Below are 14,592 nucleotides of genomic sequence, written 5' to 3' on the forward strand. Positions count from 1 at the left end.
TAACTGAACATTTCAAAAATGTTGATCTTATTATATTTTATATTCATTTAAATAAAAAAATCACTGTAACTTCCAATAGTGTTTGTCATGCAGTAGAGACATGTCAAAAGTCTTGATCGGTGGAGATTTGGGTCTTCTTACCCCTACTGAATGTTACACATAGCTGGGAGAATCCACAGCTGCTTTCACTTCCAAGCCTGCTACCTTTTCCATCTCACTGCAGGAGATGGTCTATAATATAAGTCTATATAGTCTGTCTTCTGCAATGAGATTGAGATTGTAGCAAGCCAGGAAGTGAAATGTTCATCCTCTCTCTAACAATCATTGGGGGTTTGAACTCCCAGAACCTGACAGATGAAAACTTTAGACCTCTTTCTAGGGCATGTCAAACATTTTTAAAGGGACATTTTAATGCATGTGTACACTGATAGCTTTTGTACTATTGAGCTGAATTTCCCCCATTTTGATATACAAGTTGACATACCACCCTTACACTACTTTATTGCTACTACCACTACCAATAGTCATTGAATTGCAAGTGAGAAAAATACAGTATAAGGCCATGTTCACACATGGTATGAGACCGGCCATTCTGTGACCCGTCTGGGTCACAGAATGACCGTGTCAGAGAAGATTATCCCAATTCAACAGAAATTAAGATCATCTAGCCGGTTCTGCAATATCAGCTGGATGCTATTTATTTATGTTGAATTGTGATGCGGGTGCATCCTTGTGTGACCCCATCCCAATTCACCGCTGCACACAATGGAGCGTGCGGCCGGAGCGGCACTCTACATTGTGTGAACTGACATGTCTCTGCGGCTGCTATTCAATGAATAGCGGATGCAGAGAACTGACATGTCAGTTTTTCGTGTGGCTGGATGGAGTCCTGGCCGGAGCCTATACTATGTGTATTAGCTCCGGCCGGGATTCCATTCATTCAAATGCAACGTATGTAGTTTATAAATCATGGCCGTTGTGATGAATTGCAACAACGGCCATGATTTATGCAAAATAAACGTTGAGTGAACATGCCCTCAGGCAATGGTCACACAAATTTTTTATGACAAGATTTCTTGTCTATGTAAACAACGGCCATTGTTAACAGAGTGTATTAAGCAACAGCCACAGAAATAATTGACAATTAAAATAATTGACAATGAATTATTTCCTGCCATTGTGCATTAAATTCAATGCATTTTTTAGTGCAACAACAGCCGTTGTTCGTATAATGTGTGAACATAGCTTAATACTATAGTGAGCAAATATTAAGCTAGAAATTATGTTGATTATTTATCTACATTCCATTCTTCTTGCTAAACCTCTAAAAATATGGGTCTATTATAAAAATCGACCTCTTTAGCTAAAGAAAAAAGCAGCAGCTTTACCTGGAGCTATGACAGCATGACAGTAAGGTGGTGATTTATATCAAACCTCACATGCAATTAATTAGCATTTAGCAAGTACGGATTTATTATGACAAAACTTTTTTAAAACATTTTTCTTGGATTTTTTTTCTTCTTCTTTTTGGCTCCAAAGAATTGCTGTGTCAGATTTAGTAAGTTTCAGAATGCTGAACAGCAGTAACCAACACAAAGATACGTCAACTTTATTTGTCTTTGTTTACTTCTATAGCCTTCCACCAACCACTGAGATCTATAAAAACGACTTCATGTAAAATAAAAAGGATAAGAAGTGTATGAGTGAAATGAATCATAATACTTGGCTTTAAAATCTAAATTAGCACTGGAAATCTGGAATATTACGCCTGTCGGGGTGTATTCTGATTATTGCCAGCTTGAACAGAGATCTGCTTCTTCCTGACTCCTCTGGAAACAATCATCCAATAGACACAAATCCATAGGAAGCCTAGAGCTCATTAGTTCTACGGGGAGCTATACATTTTTCCCTAATACTTCAACCCTATAATCTTCCATAAACAAGCAAATGTAATGTAAAACTTTATGTGCAGTCATGTGCGTGTATAATTTAAATTGGAGTCTGGCTAATATGAGGATTTAGTCCATTAGCTCAGTATAGATGACAATTGAGTATTCATTGTAATGTATTCGAGCACAGAAGAGATGCTATAACATTGAGCCTGAACCAGTTAGTAGGAATAAGCTGATCATGGGTTCTTGGTCATAGTCCTCTGGATACCTTAACCCCATAGTTCATAGCTGGATTTGTATTTCAAGCTTTTCCATTTCCATAAGAGAAGTTTCTTGGCTGGAAGGGACTGTATAAAGATAGCTGCCAGTGAGTGTTGAAGTCTAGAAGTTGCTCGGTAATGTCTGGTGCTCAGCAAATACTGTACAGAAGGATATCCGGCAAAGCACAAGGATGTCTGGCAGCTGTACTCTCTAGAGTTTTATGACCTCCTGGGTGGTATTCTTTCCTGGGGCCTTTTTTGTCCACCTATGCGCTAAGAATATCCAAGATTAGTGATTGACAAGTTGACAAAACACAGATTTATTAAATAGAAAAAAAAAAACTAATGTTTAATGGATTGCCAGACATTAGGAATTGATTTGTCTGTTTGACATAAACACCTGCACGTGCACTATTTTTTTATATTTCTAATGTAATCACCTTACATTTTGTGTATAGCACAGAAAAACAAAATCACGACCCTTAAATGATCTTAAAACCATATCATTGATGGCACAGTTGGAATTTAGCCAACCCAACTGCATCATGAGATTTTGACATTTTCCATTAATCCGCTGCATCTGGTAATTATAGTTTTGTCCGCTAGTCTTATAACTTGTACAATATGCTGCAGTAGATATCTAACTTATATATAATTAATTTTTTATTCATCTCTTCTCTTCAAGATGGTAAACTTTATTCTGCAACTGTGACTGACTTCCTTGCAATTGATGCCGTCATATATCGGAGTCTAGGAGACAGCCCGACTTTGCGGACTGTCAAATATGATTCAAAATGGCTAAAAGGTAAGTTTTATTCATTTGTTTAGAAAGGGGCTTTTCCAGACAAAATGTATTGATTACCTTTCCTCAAGTTGAATCATCAATGTCAGAGTGTGGGGTGTCAACACCTGCCCTCCCCCCAACGACCAACTTATTGCCAGTGTAATGAAGTAGTGGCCAAGCTTGCTGCTGTACCTCAGCTAGTGTTGAAGAGATTGAAAGCTGAGGTGCATTAAACCACAAGGGCCACTACACAATGTATGGAGGGATCTGCTCTTTCACTGTGTATGGTGGCACAATGTGTCTGGCAAACAGCTGATCAGTGGGATTGACTGGTGTGGGCACTCACCCAATCTAATATTGATGTGGTATCCTGAATATAGCAATAACTAATGTTAGGTTGGTGTAGCTCAGGATAATAAAGTAGATTTCATACCAACTGAAATTTATTTTAGGGTTGTCCCACACTGCCATCAAATGGCTGTTTGTTTGTTTTTTGTTTCTGTGATGTGGTCATATAACATGTGGGCTTTCATACTTCTACTTATGGAAACTTCATGCTACCCTATTTTCTGTTATGTAGAATTGTGTAGGGTCCAGGTATTGTATGCTTAATGTAGACACTAAGGGGGAGATTTATCAAACATGGTGTAAAGTGAAACTGGCTCAGTTGCCCATAGCAACCAATCAGATTCCACCTTTCATTTTCCAAAGAGTCTGTGAGGGACAAAAAATTAAATCTGATTGGTTGCTAGAGGGAACTGAGCCAGTTTCACTTTACACCATGTTTCATAAATCTCCCCCTAAAGGTACATATAGACCTTCGACAACTGTCAACCAAACATCTCATGCCACCCCCACCCCCACCCCCATACACAATTTTCTGTAAGTTGGGAAGTTGAAATCCAACATGTCGAATCTTTGTTTCTCCTTACATTACCCTTTGAGTGGGAGTTTATACATGAGACTGTTGAAAATGGCGAGCTTTCATTAATGTGTACAGGAAGCCTTAAATATGCCTGTATTATGGCCTTGGAAACAACTTAACAAGTTGTATGGACCATTGTACTTTTTGCCATTAGTGTGTGCCACATAGTACAGTACGTAAGACCATTACTATACAGATGAAATGTTCAACAGCAAGGAATGTTTTTTTCTTTCTTTTTTTTTGTTCTTCTTTTTCTTTTTTTATTATGAAGTTTTGTGAGTTATATCCCAGATAAGTTTGTAAGACGTTTCCCTATCTCCTATCTTCTTTCTCTGTTTGCAGAGCCATACTTTGTACATGCTGTAGATTATGGGGACCTTATCTACTTTTTCTATCGTGAAATTGCAGTCGAATACAACAGCATGGGAAAGGTAGGGCAAGAAATGGACGTAAATTACCTGTGCAACTGCTCTTAAGTCATCCCAGCAATAAGAGACCTTGCAATGAGAACCATTAATCACCATGACAAGGCCACCTTTTGGGAAGATTGCATTGCAGATCTTGAAACTTTATAATGTCTTTCAAGTGTAATACTCTTACATAGGATATTACTGCTTGAGGGAGATACCATGTACTGGAGCTCAGCCGGACTAGGAACAGATATGTGGATAAACTACAGTTCTTTACAAATTATAGGATCTACAGTGGTTTATAAATTGCATTATAGTAATATAAAGTAAGATTGCATTCTAGATATGTTTAATTGTCAAGACAGTGACTTAACAGATTATCGCACCAATAGAATCCTTATCATATTGTTAACCCTGTAACACCCAGACCTCAAGTAGTCTTTTTAACAGTTCTTTTCAATATCCGATTGGTATTGGATTTTTTCAATAAAGTACTAAAATAATTTTGCATGGGCACAGCATTGTACACCAGGCAGTTGTAGAAAACTCAGAGAGTTATTTCTATTTGAGAACTGTCTGATGCGAGAATATATAACCAAGGAACAGTGACCAGCAGGAGCAGTGGAATTCGATCTCTTGTCATTTCACATTTCCCGTCTACAGTGCATTTACTTATCAGCCCGTATTTCTTTTCAACACGTGCTGACATCAAACAAATATGGAGCTGGAAATAAACTTGAAGTCAGACGTAAAAAATAAATAAATAAATCAAAAATAAACCTTTTTTTTATTAGGGTATGATGTCAGTGCAAATGCGATGTCTGGGATGACTTTCTGGTCTTAAGTTCTGGAGATTGTCTTTCTGTTTAAAGCCATATGGAGTAAATGTATGTGTCAGAATCAGAAGTGTGTTGCTTCAGTGAATGCATTCATTTTCCAGTTAGTTAAATTTAGAATGATACCAGTACACATAAAACCTCCTTCAGTGTAAATGACCTAGCATCTTGCTCTCCTATGGCTTATGTGCCTGTGTGCAGAATTATTGTTGCCAGCTTTATTAGTACATATTTTGCAGTAGTTGTGTAATAACGCTTAGAACAAGCTAGAAATATTTTAAAAAGTTCATATTTCTGAAAGTGTCTACAGCTGCTGGTATTAATAATACATTTTAAGGCTATGTTCACACTGCATATGAATCCGTCCGTAGTGCGAACCGCGAATATACGCACGTAGTTTTGAGGTTGAAGCTTCCGCTTGAAAGTATAGGATATACGCCCGCACAGTGCACACTATGTATGAGCTTACGGACGGATCGTATACTGCGCCGTGAAAAATGAACAAGACTATTGTTTGAGGACGCACATGTTCCAACTCACGGCCGTGGATTTCCATGCGGTCCCGTACGAAGTACTTATTTCAGCCAAATTGAACTTGATTTTTCGATCCAAAAGGTTCTGTGTGGTTTACGGGGCTGGGCAAAGATTTCCAAGTAAATGACCTGCCTCAGATCGCTTTGAATCAAGCTAGGGAAGCATAACTGTACTACAGGCGTATGTTTGCGGTTCGTATGCATCCGGCCGCATGTCGATTTTTTTCCCACGCCCGTAGTTTCAGCTGCACATGTACAGCGGCGTACGAACTACGGACGGAATCATACACAGTGTGAACATAGCCTAAGGGTTAAAATATTTATGTATCCTATGATACATAAATTTCAAACCCATTATTTCAATTAAATCAGCGTCCGTTCCGTACTGCAGGGGCAGCATTGCATTATCTGCTGTGTTCACACATCGGTATTATGGTTATAATAATCGTTGTTATGGTATAATTATCGTTATAAAAATGTACATGACTATTATTTCCGGACATTGTCCACTGAACCGCTTCCGGAAAAAATAGATGTTCACACAATGTAAAGTGCGGCGGCAGACACACTTTGTATTAAAGTAAATGGTTAATTGATTAGTGGTCACAACCGACGGTACCTGTAAGTCAATGTTAAAAAAAGAACATTCCTGCAGCCGATACAGAGGTATTGGCTGCAGGAACGTGCTAAATGCAGCCTGGTGGCCGGCAGTTTGACTGTTAAATGTAGTTTTAACATAGCCCTAATAAGGTCAATAAGACCAATTGCAAAGTTTCTTTACTTTTAATGACCTACTGTTTTAGATATAGTTGCTGTGATGAGAACGACCAACAAAAGTGGTGTGGCTTCTGGAAAGTAGGGGGTTACTTATGATGTGACTTCATGTGCCTATGCAAAAGGTCCATGGATTTGGGTGGGTAAGGTCAGTATTGGACATATCCCATTTCCATGTAGTAAATGTGAATTTATCCAGAAGCATTATTGCAGTTTCAGGCTGGGTTCACACTACGTATATTTCAGTCAGTATATTTCAGTCAGTATTGCAACCAAAACCAGGAGTGGATTAAAAACACAGAAAGGATCTGTTCACACAATGGTGAAATTGAGTGGATGGCCGCCATATAACAGTAAATAACTTCCATTATTTCAATATAACAGCCGTTGTTTTAAAATAACAGCAAATATTTGCCATTAAATGGCGGCCATCCACTCAATTTCAACATTGTGTGAACAGATCCTTTCTGTGTTTTTAATCCACTCCTGGTTTTGGTTGCAATACTGACTGAAATACACATATACTGACTGAAATATACGTAGTGTGAACGCAGCCTAAGGCTGGGTTCACACTACATATATTTCAGTCAGTATTGTGGTCCTCATATTGCAACCAAAACCAGGAGTGGATTAAAAACACAGAAAGGATCTGTCCACACAATGTTGAAATTGAGTGGATGGCCGCCATTTAATGGCAAATATTTGCTGTTATTTTAAAACAACGGCTGTTATATTGAAATAATGGAAGTTATTTACTGTTATATCGTGGCCATCCACTCAATTTCAACATTGTGTGAACAGATCCTTTCTGTGTTTTTAATCCACTCCTGGTTTTGGTTGCAATACTGACTGAAATATACTGACTGAAATATACGTAATGTGAAAGCAGCCTTAAGGAAAAGCAAGTGTTAGATCCTCCTGTTATTTTATCAATTATTGTGAATTGAGGGAAACAGAATTCTGTACTGGGGTTTATTTTGTTCTATGAATATACAGAAACCTATATGAACACTGGGCAATGTTCAGAATAAAAGCCAGAATTTCAAACAAAGAGTCAACAAAAATTAAAGCAGAAAAGCTAAATATCTGTCTCTGATTAAATTTCTATTCCATTGAGTCAGCTTTTGTAGGGTTAGTATGTAGAGAATGGAGACGGGTACACCAGCACATTTCTGTAGATCATCTGACACATATTGTGGGGAATATGTAGTGCTTGAAACGATTAGTAGAACAAGCTTCTAAATTCATAAGTGCAAATGCTAATTCCGCATAATCTTTAATTAAACCAAAACATAATACTATTCGGATGACTTCAGTGATTGAAATGTCATTGAGAGACTCTGCTTATTAAAACAGAATGAGACAGCAGAGGCTGAATGCTAAAGAAGAAAGATATGTTGGGGGCTATGGAAAATAAAGTCACCGAAGATCTAAACATTCTAGAGTATAGAGATTTGGAGAAGCATCCGGCTTTCTGAGTAATCTGTTCTGTACCAGCAGAATGTGCTTTTGTCTGTGGAAATGGAAAGCTAAGCAGTCTTTCTAGAAATTAATTTATATATTGCAGACATCTGATCTTTTAGGGGATTTATTGCACTGCTTTAAATGGCACGTTCTTATCTTCTACAACACATGGTTCCAGCACTGAATTTTTCCTTTGGTGGCTATTTTTTTTTCTCCGGAGGATTTTATAGCTGTTGTATCCTATTACACATCCTGGCATTTTGTGACACTGTTACTGAAATATTGTTTTGCTCTGCAGGTGGTGTTTCCGAGAGTTGCCCAAGTCTGCAAGAATGACATGGGAGGCTCTCAGAGGGTGCTAGAGAAACAGTGGACTTCGTTTCTTAAAGCTCGATTGAATTGCTCTGTTCCTGGTGATTCCCATTTCTACTTCAACATACTGCAAGCTGTTACTGATGTCATCCATATTAATGGCCGTGATGTTGTGCTGGCTACATTCTCCACACCGTACAACAGGTAAATGCCTGCTGTTTGAAGCTGCTGCTCAGAATTTTTCTTCCGTAAAGAAGATCCACAGCAGGAAGACTTTTATACCAAAGTTTGCCCCACTTTTCTCTGATTTCCTCCTACACTGCAATACTAAATATACTTATTTCTAAACCAATGGTCCACTGCTATAGGCCAACTCCTTGTTTTTGTGGTTTCTACAACAGCATTAGTCTTTCCTTAGTTAAGGCGGGCGACAAACATATTTGTTGGTCTAAACGACTCTCTGAAGAATAATTAGATTAGTTTTGCTGAAAATTATTTTATGACTTTTCTGTAACATAGGTGTTAGGCCAGTAACACTCTTACTACCTCAATTTTCATGTCCATTGCTGCATTCTATTAAAAAATGTTTTCTTATTGCCACTTCCAAGTGTCAAAAAGGCATGGGAAAGGGCAATGAAGTGTCCTAGGCTGTTGTAATGCCTCTCCATTATCCTCTCCCACCTTCTCCCTGTTTGAATGACAGACAGGGCTCAGTTTCCGGCACCGAGGCCTATTGAAAACCTGCTCATGCCCTATGATTCCAGAGGGTTCAACAAGGCTCTGTCACCCAAATAGAGAGCTGGCAGGGAAGAAGAATGAAGAGGCATCACAGCCTGGGGCACTTTATTGCCACGGCCATGCCTTTGTGACACTTGGACATGGTAAAAAGAAGAATTTTTAGTCAAATGCAGCAACAGACAATGAAAATAAAGCCACTAATAGGTCTTTTTGCCTTAATAAATCACTTGTTACGTGTTTTCTATGTGACAAATTCCCTTTATTACAAACCTTATGAGACATTGAAATAGATTCTAAAAGCAGACAAGAAAATATGTACATACAAACAGCAGAAAAAACTTGAATGCGTGTGGTGTCACAGAGGCATAAGGCACAGAATGCCTTATGGTGCAATCATAATTTTCCTACTTTTTAAGCCAGAAAAATCTTCTTAAAAGTCAGGGATCGTCTTATACGCCGTGTGTCGTCTTATAGCGCAGGTGCTGAAAAAACGTCGGAACCGGACTGGAGAATCTGTGGTCGCCGCATATGGTTGGGTTCTTCATTAGGAGGGCTTCATCATTACCGTATGCGGTGACTGTATGAAGGGGAGAGCAAGCTGCAGGTGTCTAGGGTATGGAAAAAAGACATATAGTAGATTGACACTGTGCCCAGAAAAACACACCTATTTCACCTGCCTGGCCCACCTTTGTATCTTCCTCTTACCTTTGTATCTATCTAACTGCTGGCTGATGTTTTTTATTGAATTTTATTTGGTGTGCATTGGAAAAGGGGTAGTCTTATACGGCGAGTATATTCCAGACTCTATATTTTAACTGGCCAAGTTGGGGGTCTTCTTATACACCCAGTGGTCTTATATGCTGGAAAATATGGTACTAAAGTTATCGATTCAGCCAGTGACATAAAGTAAAGATGCACCAGTTACACAGCTCCCTTTAAATGCAACATCTTCCCTGAAAAAAGATTGTAAACTGCCAATTTTTTTTTCTTTTCAATCGAAATCTTGGGAACCACAAATGCCAAATGATGTCATTGTGATCAAGTCTTAATTGGATGCTTTAGTATTAGGGAACATTCACTGCAGGTCTAGATTAGTCTCAGTGGCAAAGTAGGATTTTTTGTGAATTCACACTAGAAATGTGTTGATAATGTCTACAGGCCAACACTTCAAAATAATAGGCCATAATTCTAGCAGCCCATTACCTGCTGTGCAAACCCCGTGGTAGAGATGTTTTCTCAGGAGATTTCTTTCTTTTTAAGTTCCCTGTAATTAGCTCTTTTTTTTAGATGCCATTGAGAAAAAAAAAGACTGCTAACAGGAATTCGGCTGGCGCTACATTTGTCTGTTTTGCAGCAGATCGCCCTCAGTTGTCAATAGATAAGGGTCATGAGTTCAGAGCTTAGCTTTCTATGACAGTAAAGCTTCTATGTAGCATGTGTTTCAGGCACAAATTGTATGCATAACTGTGAAATGAGTAACAAATTCTGGGAAATGTCACATTGCAGTATCCCTGGATCTGCTGTCTGCGCTTACGACATGGCTGATATTGCCAGCGTATTTACTGGGAGATTCAAGGAGCAGAAGTCACCAGATTCCACATGGACCCCAGTTCCAGATGAACGTGTTCCCAAGCCCAGGTACAACTTTCCCATTAGTTCTTTATTGATACTGTCTGTTAGTAGAATAAAGAGAAGTAGTTAACAAGGTTGCTTTATGGCATGCTTGTATGTGTGTCTTATACAGGAAATTACATTGTAATTTTTGCAAACCCAGTTTTGTTTTGTTTTTTACTTTCCATGGGTACAGCTTAGAGTAATATAAATTAAACTCACCATGAAACTCTCTGGCCCCTCTTGGCCAGTGATTGCCTGTGCAGGTGCTTCCCGCATGTTAAGACAAAAGCAGTGCTGCCATCGAGACAGGCACAGTGCAGGCAGGTGAATGTAACTTTTTTTATTTTTGTCCAAGGACATGAATTAAGCTTAACATAATATATATTTTGTAATGCAAGCACATCTTCCCAACTATAAGTTCCAACAATAGAGGAGAAATCATATGGATTTAGGGCATCATGAGTGGTAATCCAATTAAAGGACATTCATGTTTAACTTGTGGAGGTGGATGAAACCAGAGTTACTTGTAGTGGCCAGTAGCCATGCTTTCACTAATTGAAATGGCTCTAGCAAGCTGTGTGTGGTTTCAGCATGAACAGCAGCAACATGGGAGCACACTCTGTAGGAGTGAAAGCAGATAAACTGCTATATCAGACACAGTCCATGGACATGCTTGCCACTGTTTCTTCGCTTGGACAACCACATTGAAATAGTGTTCGTTAGTGCTGGGCATGGCAATGTTTCCCTATTTAGCTTCCATTCTCAGGACCAGAGGAGGGCTCAGTAGTCGGACCCCCAATGGTCCTGAGATCATTTTAAATTAATGGCAACAAGTGCTATGTAAAGCTCAGATATCAGTGGTGATAGGGGTCCACCATGATGGACAATCCCAACTGACCCCTTTGTTCAGAGAAAAATAAGCCACAGTGAGTGGCTGTGTGGCTTACGCCTCTTTTCTCCATAGAGAATACAGAAACACTTGGTCATGCTGTAAGTTCTTGTGCATGGGGAGGACTGGTGGTGGGAATGAGAGATAAATGATATCTTGGCGATGATTCAGCTGTCAGTTATTAAACAAAGTGACTGGAGAAGCCTTTTTATTTTTTATAGCTCAGAACCCTTTTTTAATCAGATTACTTTTGCGTTGCCTTAAAGGAAGAAATTATATTGTTGCTTGTGCAGTTTTTCCAAAATACATAACCTGTATAAGTATAGGTTTACTTTCTACTTTAATGATATGTCTCGAATTCTGAAAATAATTATACCATAAGTAAGTAATTAAACCCAGTTCATCTTTATCATAATACTTGGTGCTTAGTCAAAGTTTGCTACAAAGGGGTTGAAAAGCAATAAATATAAAATTCAGAATTTTCCATCAAACTTGACAATTTGTATCATTTATTCTGTAAAAGGCGGAGACAATGTTTGTTACTTTTAACATAAAACAAAACAATTAAAATGTCTCTTTTGACATTTTCTTCTAATTAAAGTCTAATTGGCTGTTTGTGGAATATATGATAATGAGCGATCTGTCAGTACTTGACCACATTAGTATGTGTCACCTGGTATAAATAATTGCCTCTCTTGGTTTTATATGGGCCTTGAAGCCAAAAGATTTAATTACAACCTTGTGGAAGTTTTCTGCTTTATTTGGATATAGTGCAATTTGCTTTGTTTAGTAAACAACTTATTGAGGTTAAACTCAGGAAACCAGAGTTTGTGTGATACTTCATTTTGTGCTTTGTGCTATATTTTTCCATTTCCTCTTCCAGGCCAGGCTGCTGTGCTGGATCCGCAACAACAGAAAGATACGCTACATCCAACGACTTGCCAGACGACACTCTTAATTTCATTAAAACGCATCCCCTTATGGACGAGGCAGTGCCCTCTATAGTAAACAAACCATTGTTTCTGCGGACAATGGTTAGGTAAGCAGTTTCCTGTATCTTGTACAAAAGCTCAGTGTATGTACTGATGTTAGGAAACGCGTTTCAGGTACTTTGAAGGTCTGTAAACATATCTGCTGTTCTTGGCGGTTCTCCAACATAAAGTGATGAGAGCTCAGGGCAGATGCCACAATCGTCCCAGGGCTGCTTTCAAGATATGAAATGTCATTTCAGCTGTGCTAAAACCAGATGTCAGTGAAGATAGAGATCAGGAGGTCCTTGGTTATTAGTTTGCCTCATGAGATTCCATGGTGGTGGGGAGGAAACTTTCAATATCACACCAGCATATTGGCCAATTTACTTTTTGTGCCATTACCCTCTGTCTCTTGATGAGATTTACAGATTATTTTAATTAATTCACTGTTTCATATAAATCCTCCAAGACTCATGAAACAGCTGCACAAAAACATTAACTTCATGGCTGGGATGTGAAACCGTGGGTTTAAATACACAGGGCTCTAAAAGAGTTTTACACTTACGCTGAAACAGAACTTAATTTATTTGAACTCAGGGATTTAAGATGCGGAGAACAAATGGTTTACAATCCAGCTCTGCTACATTCAGAGGAATTATTAACTAATGGTTTGTCAGCCCTGCTACATCTGTAGGAATTCCTAACACGATTTTGAAAGTGTCAAAGTTTTCTGTTTCAGAATATTGTTTTCAATTAGTTCGAGTTAAAAAAAAAAAATGGTGAATAATTACATTTCTAACTATGTTTTCCAGGTATCGACTGACAAAAATTGCAGTTGACTCGGCTGCAGGTCCATATCAAAATAACACAGTGGTGTTTCTGGGGTCAGAGAGAGGCGTTGTGCTCAAGTTTTTGGCAAGGACCGGATACAGTGGCTTCCTTAGCGACAGTCTTTTCTTGGAGGAAATGAATGTGTACAATGCAGAAAAGTATGTATTCTTAATGTTCGTTATGTTTTACTTAGTTATACTATGATGGTGTTAGCTAATAAAAAATGACTGATGCAAATTGACAGTGATCTCATGTTTAGGTTGCCATTGATTTGAATGTATCTAACCAATGTGAATAGGTGCAAAAGCTTACCCAATAGGCATGCCTTGCTGTTAATCTACCTACAATCTGCTATAGGTTTGCTGTAAGTCTGCTCCCATGAATTAGCTTTGGGTTTACTGTACACATTAGCAGTGTAAAAAACTAGTATATTAAGCAACAAAATCTCTATAAAGGTATTATCCAGGACTAAAAAAAAGAAAAACATTGTTGCATTCATCCAAAAACAGCGCCACACCCGTCTTCAGCGTTTGTGTGGTATTAAATATCAACTCCATTTCCTTTACCGGAAGTGAACTGCAATACCACAAACAAACTGAGAACAAGAGTTGTGCTATTTCTGAGCAAAAGCAGCTAATGTTGCATAATAACTTTAATTCACCTATTGGGAAAATCTGGGAGAAATTCAGCAAAAAAATCTGAAAGAACTGAAAAAAAAAAAGATCACATTTTACAAATGTAATGGAAAAATTAAATAAACATTCATGGCAATATATATCTAAAAGATCTATAAGTCAGTCAGCTTATATAAATGGGCAATATACAGATTAAGAGGCTACATAAGATCATGCCAGTTTTTGTTACTATACCGCTATTCATACCCTACATTCTGGATGTAGTGTAATATTAATGTATGCAATTCATCTGTTAATCCTATCATGTGGGAGAAAACCTTTCAACAGCCGCCTCTCTATAGATGATATGTGGGTGATATGTGTGAATCTTATTGCTTCCTTGGATATCCAGAGAATAATATGTTTATACTTGTTATGTGTTTGTAGCAACCTTTTTAGCTAGTTTTCAGTGCCATATTTTATAACGTACTGTCTTTTTTATTGAGATTAATAAAATATAGCTAAATTGTGTTTTTTACTGAATACATTCCTTTTTTGTACAGTTATAATATATTGTGTTAGCTATTTAAGTGGCTGTGTTTCACCAATTGTTTTTGTTTTTTTAACCATGTCTTATCTGCTAGACTAAGATAGAGAACTCCATTTTTGTCAGGGCTATGGGCATCATCAGAGTCCCTGTTCTCCAATAGACCTTCATCTATCATTTATAAAGTTTCCTATGAAT

The 14,592-nt window shown here is 38.1% G+C and overlaps 1 protein-coding gene across 5 annotated transcripts in view; it reads left to right on the top strand.

The window, feature by feature from the left end:
* SEMA6A (semaphorin 6A) overlaps positions 1 to 14,592 on the top strand; it is a 169,470-nt gene that overhangs the window by 88,990 nt on the left and 65,888 nt on the right. For all 5 annotated transcript variants that reach the window (XM_069962681.1, XM_069962682.1, XM_069962678.1 and 2 more), the window contains exons 8-13: positions 2,838 to 2,957; positions 4,204 to 4,292; positions 8,177 to 8,394; positions 10,435 to 10,566; positions 12,315 to 12,470; positions 13,215 to 13,391. In XM_069962681.1, the coding sequence (XP_069818782.1) occupies positions 2,838 to 2,957; positions 4,204 to 4,292; positions 8,177 to 8,394; positions 10,435 to 10,566; positions 12,315 to 12,470; positions 13,215 to 13,391 (892 nt within the window). The remainder of the gene's footprint in view (positions 1 to 2,837; positions 2,958 to 4,203; positions 4,293 to 8,176; positions 8,395 to 10,434; positions 10,567 to 12,314; positions 12,471 to 13,214; positions 13,392 to 14,592) is intronic.

The sequence above is a fragment of the Dendropsophus ebraccatus genome, chromosome 3 (assembly GCF_027789765.1).
Source record: "Dendropsophus ebraccatus isolate aDenEbr1 chromosome 3, aDenEbr1.pat, whole genome shotgun sequence".
NCBI lineage: Eukaryota > Metazoa > Chordata > Amphibia > Anura > Hylidae > Dendropsophus > Dendropsophus ebraccatus.